We start from the raw sequence: 12049 nt of genomic DNA, 5'->3' as shown, positions 1-12049 counted from the left end.
TAAGTCGAAGATTTTGTAATTTTTCCAGAGATATCAGTATCTCCATGCGAATCTTGGCACGACGACGAAGTTCACCCCGCATTCCCTTGAGGGTCTCGTCTCTCACCTCGTCGTCGCTATCATCTCCCGCCGTTAATTGCGAATTCGGTGTCGCCTTCCGCGCCAGGCTGTTGTCAGCAATACCTTCTCGGTCCAATCCGGCGAAAGTCAGCGCTGAGGGTGACTGTACAAGAATCCTGATCTATCTACATGTGTCGCCGGAGATACCAGCTCTTTTCTTTGCCTTCGCAAACTCCCATTATCAGACCACACGTAGATCTTTCGATTGGAGGGAGACTTGGTGCGAAGGTGTATCCGGCAGCCAACCGCTTGGTTGCAAATTGCCCGGGTGGTATGCATGTGAACCTCCCCCAGATTGGCGGTTGAGGCTCACTTGATGTATAGCAAGACATCGCGTTTTTATGTCGACTTTCGAACCACCTTTGATTCTATCTACTCTTCCCATTTCCCCTTCCCTCCCCCAATCCCCCTTCCCATCATGTCATATCCCCCATCACATGACCCTCCACCTCCCCATCCCCTCTCCCTATGTTATACATCACAACACACCAACCCAGCATCGTCAAACTTCGGAACATCTCCCTACATGCATCCAACCGTTGCCGGTCCCAGCATAGCTGCAACTTCCCGTGAGAATTCTGTATGGGGCTTTGCGCATGGGATTCTTGATGCGTGGTACGGAGGATGGCTCCGCTGGGTTTTGGGCCAGAGGGTGAGTTTGGGCTTGGGAGGGGCTTGGGTTTAAGGGAGGGGGAATGTGAGCAGGATTTTGGGACTTGGAGGGAGGGAGGGGAATGGGGGGGGGAGTAGGTTGAGGTGCTTTGGGTCTATGTGGTGGGGTTTTGTAGACAAGTGTATTGCGCAACGGGAGTGTATATTAGAAGAGTCTAAATAGTCGTGGCTAGTGTTTTTTATTGTGGGGAGTGATGGGATTGAATTCCCATTAAATCCCAAATCACTTTTCGACGTATTAGCTATACCAATCTTCTACTATAGTAAATAGAAACGCTTCAATGACATAGGAAGAATATAATAGTATCAGCCAGTAATGATCTGTAAAAAGGACTGGATAAATCAGACTAAGGGTGTCATTTAGGTGATGGGGGAGGTAAGTGTTTCAAGGCTGCCTGGACACCCCATGTGGTGGGATTTTGGCAACGGGTGTATTGCTTAACGGGAATGTATTTTAGAAGAATCTAAATGGTCGCATCTAGTGTTTCCCACCGTGGGAAGTGATGGGATTGAATTCCCAACGAATCCAAACCACGTCTCAGGGTACCACCAGCATCAACCATATCTAAGTCTTACATTGCAAGGAGCCACGTTTCCATGGCGTTGAGAAGTATATAGTAGTACCGGCCAGCAACGATCTAGACAAAGTACTAAACAATAGATCTTGTATCTTGATACAAGACGGAAGGTTCTTTGATGGTACGAAGCTACAATCTATCAGTAAAAAATTGGGACCGGGCAAGGGGTTGGGATTCTGCATTTACAACACTGACTGAAACTGCAGAAAAGCTTTATGCATCATGACTCAAACCCCCCATGCCTCAAAAGTCCCTTGTCTCAAATTCCAATGAGATACTAGTGTCGAGTGATGAATTTCACCACTCACAAAAAGGCTCGCCTTCAACTCCCCCTCTTACCAATCGATTCTCGATAACCCATCTCCCTTCGGGTCTTCAAGTGGCGTATTAGCATTTGGGGGACCAAAGGAAGAAAAGCCAAATTGTCTATCTATACGATTACCAGTGAAAGTCATCACCGAGCAGGAACGCTTAGGAGGCTGACGAGATGGGACTCCAGGAATGTTTTGAATTATAGTGTGCTGATGTAAGTAACTTTTCCTAAGCGTGTTGTGGTATTATACTGGGGAGGTTTGTAGTAGACAGGGGTTATTGTGTTTAGCTGATGGGTGATGGGGAATTAAAATAACCCTGTGACCGAGTGCCTTGGTTTTGCTTTGCTATTTTGAATAGCAGAGAACTTTAATTGCACGAGGCAGTTTCTGAAGCGGTTGCTAATACCCATACGAACGGGCTGAGAAAGAACGAGCAGTACCACGAGGTAGCTCAAAATTGCCTGTTGTGTGTTCGAATCCATATTAAAATACACGCGCTCATACACCATGAGATCCCTCGATTTTTAAGGTTTTTTCAGTAGATTGAACAAAGTGTTCAAAAATACCAAGCTTTCACACGACTCAAAGTAGCGCCTGGTAAGTTAGATATTTACAAGTTAGATATTTGCAAGTTATTTAGTAGTAGTTTAGAAGCGAAGTAGTTAATCATCTGCTCCAAGCTTCAGTCACCCCCTTCTCCTCCCTATGGGAAGACTTTTAACTAAGCCTTGGACATACTAAACACGTACTTACCAACTTGTTTAACATTTTGATAACTTTACTATGTTCAGGTACTCATGGAACAGCTAGATCCAACCTTTTACATAAGCCAGCTGGCGTGTAAAAGCACGTCGTTCTAGCAGAGCCAATACACAGATATATCTGAGAAGCTTCCCATCTTTCTCATTGGCATTTTGGAAGTCTCAAAGTCGACCCGGCACCGTGGAACATGGTATCCACATGCGCTAAAACGTCCTCGCATACAGTACAAAGTGTACGAAAAAGTACGAGCTGCGAATTGACTCGCCCCAATAGTATTTACCACGAGAAAATGCAAAGTCGGTCCTTCTAGTCGTTTGTTTGCGGGCCATTTCCTCTTTTCCAGTCGTTATTGGACGGTTTTATAGTATAGCAAACCCCGGATCTCAATACTTGAGCTTGAGATCTCCACAAACTATCTTCCCCGCAATGAAGTGGGATGACTAGAACAATACTTGGTTTTCAGTTGGCAACTTCACATATATAAGTATCATGGAACTATTCGACGAGCGCCCTTCTATTCTCTAGTAGTATCTAATCCTCTCAGTTTCTTCGTTAGCTATTACTAATAAGTCATGCATCTGCTCAATTCTATACTCTCCCTTGCTCTAAGCGAGCTTGTAGTTGTTGCAGGACACGTACAACCACAAGATGCCAATACCATCACCTCAAGTAAACACTCATTTATCATTATTACAATCCTTCAAGTCATCTGAAACCCGCCATTCATCAAGCATTAACCATTTCCACAGGGATCCCCAAGTCAGCAAATGAATGGGCCACGGCAATCGCAAAAGCAGACGCATTCCTCGCTCAACTGAACCTCACAGAAAAAGTAGTAGTGGTGACAGGTGCATCAGGATCATGTATTGGAAATGTCGCTGCGATTCCGCGTCTGAACTTCTCCGGAATCTGCATGTCGGATGGGCCCACCTCTATCAATCGTCAGGACCTCATCACCGTTTTCCCAGCTGGCTTGAGGGCCGCTGCTACCTGGGACAAAGATCTCATCTATCAGCGAGGTTATGCGCTGGGTGCTGAGTTCAGAGCAAAAGGATCGCATGTTGGACTGGGGTACTTATGTTGTCTTTCCATTGCTTTGACGACACTAACGAAGATAGACCTACTGCCGGACCGCTTGGTAGAAACCCGCTTGGAAGTCGGAATTGGGAAGGTTTCTCGACAGATCCATACCTAACTGGCAAGGCGATGTATCAAACAGTCCTTGGGATGCAAGATGCGGGGATCCAAACATCTTCAAAGCACTTCATTGGGAACGAGCAAGAAACTCAGAGGTCAAATTCGTTTCTGGAAGACGGCACTGAAATCATGGCTTACTCTGCGAATATCGATGATCGGACTCTTCATGAGCTTTATCTTTGGCCATTTGCTGATGCGGTTCGAGCGGGGACTACATCAGTGATGTGTAGTTATAACCGCCTCAATCAGACTTATGCTTGCGAGAATGATGGGCTGCTAAATAAGATCTTGAAGGAGGAATTGGGGTTTCAAGGATATGTCGTTTCGGATGTAAGTCGCCATCAGTTTCATTATTTCTATTCATACTCTCTGTGCATACTCCAACAGGGTGACTCGGAGAGGGAGCGCTGAGAAGCCTAGGATGTCCAGCCTTAGACACACCAAGCTAACCATTTTCTCAGTGGTTTGCTACACATTCTGGCGTAGATTCGATTAACGGAGGTCTCGATCTGACCATGCCCGGCAGCCCAACCCAAGAACTCATCGGCACAGGCACATCTTACTTTGGAAAAAACCTAACTCTTGCAGTAAACAACGGATCCGTCACAATGGACCGGGTCGACGATATGGTTCGTCGAGTCATGACTCCATATTATCTGCTTGGTCAAGATAGTGTAAAATACCCGACTCTGGATCCATCAACCCTTTGTGTGTTAGGAGCTCACTATTCCCAGCAAAGTTGCAACACTCCTGCTCGAGATGTTCGCGAAGATCATGCTTCCTTGGTTCGTAAGATAGGTGCTGATGGCACGGTTCTTTTGAAGAACACGAACAACGCATTGCCGCTCAAATCCCCGAAGAACATAGCTGTCTTTGGAAACGATGCTGGAGACTTCACTGATGGTCTCACCTATGTTGACGGAACAGAGTTCATTCAAGGCACGCTTGCAACTGGTGGCGGTTCGGGATCTGCTCGGTTTACATACATTGTCTCGCCGTTGGAAGCAATCAAGGCTCGCGCACATCAAACCGGTGCAAGAGTCCAGTATATCCTCAGCAATGACCTTATTGCGCGAGGCGATTTCCATAGCATATTCCCGTCTCCAGATGTTTGTATCGTGTTTATTAAGACGTACGCTTCAGAAGGCTCTGATAGAGTTGATTTTGAGCATGATCACAATTCCACCCTTGTTGTAAACAACGTCGCAAAGCGCTGTCCTAATACAGTGGTCGTCTCTCATTCAGGTGGTATCAACACCATGCCTTGGGCCAAAAACCCAAATGTCACAGCTATCCTCGCGGCGCACTATCCCGGTGAACAAAGCGGAAATTCGATCGTTGACATCCTATATGGCGACATCAATCCCTCAGGAAAGCTTCCTTACACAATCCCCGAACATGCAGATGACTGTAACATCCCAATTACAAACCTCACCAACAACACCGATCCAAACGGCTGGCAAATCGATTTTAACGAGGGCCTCTTCATCGACTACCGCCATTTCGACGCCCACAACCTAACCCCCCTCTACGAATTCGGCCACGGACTAAGCTACACCACCTTCAACCTAACCACGTTAACCCCCACCAACCTCACAGACGCCTCAGCACTCTCCCCCACCCCAGACGCAACCCGCAAAGTCGAGCCAGGCGGAAACCCAGACCTCTACACGCCCCTCCTCTGCCTCACCACCACACTTACAAACACCGGCTCCCTCGCTGGCGCACAAGTCGTGCAACTCTACCTCTCTTTCCCGCAAACCTCGACACCGGAAGGGACGCCGAGACGGGTGCTGAGGGGGTTTGAGAAGATGTTTCTTGAGCCGGGGACGTCGGCGCGGATGTATTTTGAGTTGCAGCGGAGGGATGTGAGTTTTTGGGATGTAAACGCGCAAACGTGGAGGATTCCCGAGGGAGAATTTGGAGTTAGTGTTGGGTTTAGTCTGGGGGGCGTGAGGGCGAAGGGGGTTTTCAGTTTGCTTTGAGGGTTGCCAGTGGAAGCTTTTGACCAGTAGAGGCAGATGCGTGATGGTCTTTGAGCGCAGGTCATCACTCCCATCTATCACCTCATTGTTGGCAGAGCAGAGGTTGAGATGATCAAAGAAAAAGTCGATATTGTTAAGCGTTCCATCCTTTCGTAGGTGCAAAAGTGTAAGTCTCCGTATGAAGTGCTCACGTCAAACAACTCAAAATCCCCTTCCCTTGAGTATCCTTAGGTCGCTTGTGTTCTGCTGTGCATGTGCGTTGTGTTGCAGACTGCCTCCTAATCTAGGTACCTAGGTAGACTCATACCTAGGCAGATGAGGCGTAGACCGGGTTTGACGCGGAAGGATTTTGAGTGTGTCGAGGCAAATGTGATGGCAGTGGTGTTTGCATTGTGGATTTTAGGTAGGATCGAGGTCTATTTGGCGATAGATGGCGACTCCTCAATTTCTCAAAGTTGGTACGGGAAGATCAGGATGCCAAGCTAGCGGCCACAAATAGTGAGACAATCTACCTGGGAATAGCTTCATAAGTATACCTCTTATACAAGTCAAAGTTGGCAGAAGCCTGAGAAGTGTAATGGTATCATTCATCAGTAAAACTGATCACAACATAGACATTTTTACTACTCCCTCACCCAACCCCCATCCAACCTCACATCATTATTCCGATCACGACGCTTCGCACTCTCTCCCGTCACCCACTTCCTACGAAATCAAATGGCCTTCTATCTTCAGAATATCCCACCCCTGGGAAAGCGCGCTCCGAACGCCCCGCAATGACAAACAATATCCTTTTTATGAGCCGTTGCGTTATGGCCCGGGCCCAAATTCTACGTTGGCTTCGACAATTGACATAGGGCTACCTCCGTTCGTCCTCCGTACTTTCCGACCGCTTCCAAGAGTCTGCCTTGGCTGTGTGCGTACTCCGTTACCTTCGAGGTCGTCTTCGCTCTCTTCCGCTGTGCCATACATAGCCGCCTCGTCCAGCTCTCTGATCTCAAGTGGGCGGTTCCTTAACCATGTCATTCTCGGTCCACTTCTTGCCCTTTCCGATACTTTGAATCCGAAGATTTTCGGTTCGTATACTTTCCCTCTGCCAAGCCCTGGTCCTAGATTTTGGACGTTCATGCCATTTATCTTCTCCTTATCTTCACCATCACTAGCATTTGAAGCCCCTCCTCGACTGTGAGATCCGCCCAGTGTGTCCGCCCCCCTTTTACTGATATCGTAATCTGGAAATGTAAGGAGGAATAGGGCACCAAAGGTTCGACCAAAGAAGGCGCCGTCCACTGTTTGAAATCTCGAGTTCGGTGGCACGTAGACGTCGAGACAGGAAGGACAAAATAGTTTTACGGTGTCTTCGCCTGGCACATCAGATAGTCCAACAGGTAATGTGCGAACGCCTTCGCAGAAAGTCCGCGGGCACGTCCCGAAATGTCCCATTTCATATTTTTCGTACATCTGCTGTATTCCCGCGCGAGAGCAGATGAAGCGCTGGTGGATAAGGCCGTAGAGCATTTCGGCGGAAGATTCAATGATTGATAGATCAGATGCCATGCGATGATGTCTTCGTTCTGCTGCTGCTCTTCGATTCGAGCGCTCCTCCCCCTCGATAGAATCGTCACCTTCGTCCTCCTCCTCTTCATCATCTTCATCTTCGTCATCTTCTGGCTCAACATCTAAAATCATCTTTTTGGGAATCAGCGCAAGCGTCAGAGCCGAGAATATGGGTAATTACCTCTAAAGCCTCTTTGTACATTGCAACCTGGGTCTGCAGCCCCGTTAAATTGAAATCATCTTCTATAAAGTCCTCCGATATTTCCGCAAAATATTCATGACCCAGCAGCGAACAGAAAGATGAGATCCATGACTCTGGGGTACCGGACGAGGAAGACATCCTTGGATAACTTGGTAACTAGTAGCAGAGCGCTCAACACCTCAACTTTCCCAGCCACTGTGCGCAGCCCTTCCAGCTGCACTGAGTCCCTTCTTAGCTGAAGTAGTAGCTGGTGAAATATCCTAAGCAGATGTGCGCAAGTTATTTGGCTTCTCGCGGGATCGTGGTTGCTATCGACTCGGGATGTCTCTATCTGTGGTTTGTTGACAACGCGGTGCGGGGTGAGGCTCTGTCTCCAACGCAGGGTGCAGCCAGATGTCTCAGCCTTGAGATTGGAAGATGTTGAATTTGGCTCGAATGTTTGTTTGTTGGTGGTTGTTATGCTGGAGGGGCAGTGTGCAAACACGTGGATGGTCTGCAATCAACGCTGATACACGCGGAGGGGTAGGTGGGAGTTTGCGCCTCAAGGTTGGAGGTCTGTGGGAGGATCTTTGGAAGATGTCGGAAGTCTTAGAATGAAAGATGTGCTTCTTGAATGAGAAGTCTCGAATGCGAGAAAGTTCGTTATATGGTGAATATGAGGTTTTATCGGCCCCTCCAAAGTTGGCGTTTGGGTGAGCGCAAATCGAAGCCCAAATTACGTTCCGTCGTACTTTCAGCTTTTCGCTAAAACATTTCGCCGATGCCATCCATGGATACGATAAGCTGGTCATGTGACCGGTCTCCTTCGAAGCTCCTTGGTAATAAATGATCGCAGCTGTTGATAATTTGATTGAAAATATTTGATACTGAAGTTGAGTTTTCTTGGTACCCTCAAAACTTCAAGCAAGTAATGTGTAATACACTATTCAGAGAAAAATGAATCTGTTTTCAATTTATTATAGTCTAGTCTAGTGGAGTGAACGCAGTATAAAGTACACCAAATAAATGCGGCAATGATATGTCGCAGAGAGCCATTTGCATAATATCTTGAGTTTCGCTGAACGAACCCAAGAATGCGCAGAGCAAACTCAAAGAGCTAGAATAACATTCGATTTTGTCCAGCAGAAACGAAGTCATCGAAGAATCAAGCCAGCTCCTGTAATTAACACATCCTCTCCTAATTAAGTGTATAGGTACCCCCAAGAAAACACGATATCGTGAATCACTCCTATGAAACCCATTCTAAAATTCGATTGTACCTACCATCTAAGGATAGTCTCCCTCTCTTCATGGGTCCCATCGGCACTCGAAATCACCTTTCGAGCTCTCATCAGAGCGTATCGGTCGTTGATGTGAAACTCCATGTGTGAAAGCTGGACCCTGTTTTCCTCGGGCACGGAGAACCCATCGCCAGCACCAGGAATGAGGCCTCTTCCTGTTGGGTGGCGTTGAGTATGCATGTTGTCTGGTGCATACATCATATCGTCGAACAGTCCACCGGTGTTCGTGGTAGCGAACGGATCTACACCCATCATTGTCATTCTGTCAGTCATTGAATCGACCAGTTCCGGCGTATGGCTGTTAAAATTCCACGACTGAGAATTTTCATGCATCGAATGTGCATAGTTCGAATGCAAGTTTGAAGACAACCCAGACATATCAGAGTGGCTGGACGTGTCAAGTAAAACAGGCAGCCCCTCTTCTTCCCACGATGAAATCCAACTTCCTACGCGGGCAACTAAAATTGAATCCCACATCCCTTCCTGCCTTGGATTGGCAAACAGTAAATCGATAGCCTCCCGTCTGAGAGTTCGATCTCGACATCTGTTAGCAACAAGCGAGAGAGGAAGTACGATTCCAGTGTCGAGACTGAAGCGCGGCATACGTGGAAGTTGCGTCGATACGATAGATTCTGCAAGCAGTCGACATGTATTAACGATATATTGGAAATCGGAGAGGTGATTATCGTAGACCATTTCGGAACCCTCTAAGATAACAGAGAGCAGTATTGCGGTATAACGCTGATACAAAGAGACCAATATGGCTGCGGGATTAATAATAGTGCCATCATTTTGTATAGACTCGTCAAGAATCGGGCGGAAGGCGTTGTGGAAAGCCATGAGCTGGTTGCGATAGAACTCTACCTCGGTCGCAATGTTTGTTGGGGAATCGCTCGTCTCTGGGGCGTATAGTCTGCTGTAGAGTGTTTGGTGACGGAACCGCACTATACGGTCAAAAAGAAAATCCCAACATCCTATATAAAGCAGTTAGCATTAGCCTAGTCACAACAAGGAGATTTTGAGGTATAAAAAAATTGAAATATGCCTCTGGAGTAATTTCTTGTTCTCGGTAATACTACAAGTATTTCATGCTTGTTGTTGTGGAGAAGTTCCGCACCGAAATACTTGCAGAGAGAGAGAGGAAATTTGAACTTACGATGAGCCATATAAAAATTCGAGAAGACATTTGGGATTGCTATGTGGTGAATCTTTTTGATGTCCCATTGTATCGGAGGCTTTGACGGCGGTATCCCACATGTGAGACATTGGCTATCAAGTCGGATAAACGCCTGAATGAGAACGTCTTCGATCTTCCTAAGATAGCGTCAGTGCTGGAATACAGAAACGATTTAACTCCGAATTGTTATGCAGATTTGAGAGTAGAGTAATCGGGTACGCCGCACTAGCTTCAACACTGAACAGAATATGCACTTACATATCACTTTGTAATAGAGACGGGCTTGGCGCTCCAGAAAAGGTAGATAGTGGTCGCTGAGGATTGGGCGTTGGAACAGATGATTGATTGATTGACCCAGATCTCGACGGAGGACCACTCCCGGTCACAGATGACGAGGCAATGGAAGCAGAGCGACTTCTCATAGGCTCTGTAGCTCTGTTGGCAGATGACAAGTGCGACCCCGCTTGCCAGTGTGCAGTCGTGGTGTTGCTGGGTAGAGCGTTCAAATAATTCTGCGTTGAGAAAATGCGAGTAGTTTCGATGTCTGTGCTAAAATCTGAATACGACGTCTCCCCGTACATGCTGTGTTCGGGCGAAGGTGCCTGTACACCAATTTCAAGTCTCTGCATGTTCGCAGGTTCTAAGAATTCTCTGCCGTATAATAGCATAGATGGATTGGCCAAGGTCATGCTGTCCAATTGTGGTTGAAGACTTGGACCAGCTTTGGAAGTTTCCCCCCTTGCGTCTGGCGAATTGTATCGAGGAAGTAAAGTCCGAGAGCCACCTTGCCCACTATAGTAGCTTCGAAGCATACTAATACCACTTTCAGTTTGTTGAACAGTAGACAAAAACCCGCCTTGGAAAACCTCGAAACATATAATAAGCAGGCACGTCAGGAGTGCGTTCCTCAACTGCGGTGCTGTGGATGACGAAATATAGAGATTGAGAGCTTGAATTGCCTTGAGATGCTGGAGAACCGCCTGCTCGCGGTGTTTTTGATCGAGAGACTGGATAATGTTGACCTTGAGGCTAGGTTGTGGTGCATTTTCTAGACTTTTAGTGAGTGCCCCAAGAGCCATCACTGCATGTCTGATGGCTTTGAGGTTGTGGCTCTCTTGTAGAACAAGCTGCGTCCAAAAGTGACTACTGGGTGTGCCTTCAAATAAACCAGACAGTGCAAAAACAGTTCTCTCCGAGAACACTCGGAAATAGCGACTCTCATCCTCTGTATCGTGGGCCGAAACACTTGGATTGTACAAACCTGCCGACGGCGTTCGAGGTCGAATGTTGCTAAATCCTCGCGCTGGGGGTTGCTCGGGTAGGTAGCCATCGCAAACGCGGCCAAACTTCTGGCATCTTATACACTGTGGCTTGGTTTCGTCGCACTTTACCCTTCGAGTCTTGGGTTTAGATTAGTACTCTGATGGTACAAGCTCTTTCGAAACAACTGAGAAGACTTACTTTGCAAGTGATACAACCGGATTTGACCTTGGGTTTGCTTGCACGTCCCCTCTTTCCAGTCTTGCCATCTCGTTCGACTGAAGGTTTTCGATACAACTCAGTAGGGGTCTGTGAGTTCGGAGAAAGCAACGAAGGTTTCGTTGGGTCAACGTTGTCCATTTTGGGGAGGTGGCTGAAGACAGAGAGACCTAGGGGGACCGATCGCATCAAGATGCGGAATATTTGTCAAGAACCGAGGTGGATGGCTAAAGTGTTGCGATTTCCTCCAATAGTGGTAATCCAATCTACTCGGGTGGAACGTTTGGTGAGTAGAACTTTGAGACGCGATGTTAATTGATTGATATAGAGCTCCAGAATTCTGAGGAATCTATATTCCATATATGCTTGAAGTTATGTTGGATAATCCTAGAAGAATTAGAGAGTGACTACGGGGCATAGTGAGTGCATGGATTCTATTCTCCGGCCGGTGGCACCGACAAGAAAGAGAGCCCTACAGGAAAAGCCATGTGCCCACAAGCTGCAACGACTCGATTAAGCTTGCAAAGAGTGCAACAGCTGGGATCTCTCGTTAAGCCTCAAAGTAGGAAGCAACCTCAGTATGTCTCCGATTGCTTGAATTACGTATGGCGGAGCGAAATGGATCTGTACCTGCTTCATCCCGCACATACTCGTAATGATACCAAGAAGCGCTGCGAGCTCGATAGGCGATAGGATTGCATACTTACCGGTATACAAGCGATTGCG

At 47.2% G+C, this 12049-nt stretch overlaps 3 protein-coding genes across 3 annotated transcripts; 1 reads left to right on the top strand and 2 right to left on the bottom strand.

Annotated features, from left to right (window-relative positions):
* Positions 1-3018: 3018 nt before the first annotated feature.
* Positions 3019-5628, top strand: GLAREA_07478 ((Trans)glycosidase; the record flags this gene model as incomplete). Its single annotated transcript, XM_008082166.1, has 4 exons — positions 3019-3115; positions 3196-3517; positions 3565-3973; positions 4105-5628. The coding sequence occupies 4 exons, from the start codon at positions 3019-3021 to the stop codon at positions 5626-5628; spliced, it is 2352 nt and encodes a 783-aa protein (XP_008080357.1).
* Positions 5629-6438: 810 nt separating this feature from the next.
* On the bottom strand, positions 6439-7525 carry GLAREA_07477 (Casein kinase II beta subunit; the record flags this gene model as incomplete). The annotated part of the gene is made up of 2 exons (XM_008082165.1): positions 6439-7317; positions 7367-7525. The coding sequence occupies 2 exons, from the start codon at positions 7523-7525 to the stop codon at positions 6439-6441; spliced, it is 1038 nt and encodes a 345-aa protein (XP_008080356.1).
* A 1121-nt stretch (positions 7526-8646) lies between these two features.
* Positions 8647-11464, bottom strand: GLAREA_07476 (Zn2/Cys6 DNA-binding protein; the record flags this gene model as incomplete). The annotated part of the gene is made up of 4 exons (XM_008082164.1): positions 8647-9641; positions 9824-9981; positions 10103-11244; positions 11306-11464. 4 exons carry the CDS (start codon positions 11462-11464, stop codon positions 8647-8649), a joined length of 2454 nt encoding a protein of 817 aa, XP_008080355.1.
* Positions 11465-12049: the final 585 nt, after the last annotated feature.

Source organism: Glarea lozoyensis, assembly GCF_000409485.1.
Source record: "Glarea lozoyensis ATCC 20868 chromosome Unknown GLAREA16, whole genome shotgun sequence".
In the NCBI taxonomy this organism is placed as follows: domain Eukaryota; kingdom Fungi; phylum Ascomycota; class Leotiomycetes; order Helotiales; family Helotiaceae; genus Glarea; species Glarea lozoyensis.
Note: the sequence above shows the minus strand (reverse complement) of the source record. Positions and strands in the feature narration are given on the sequence as shown.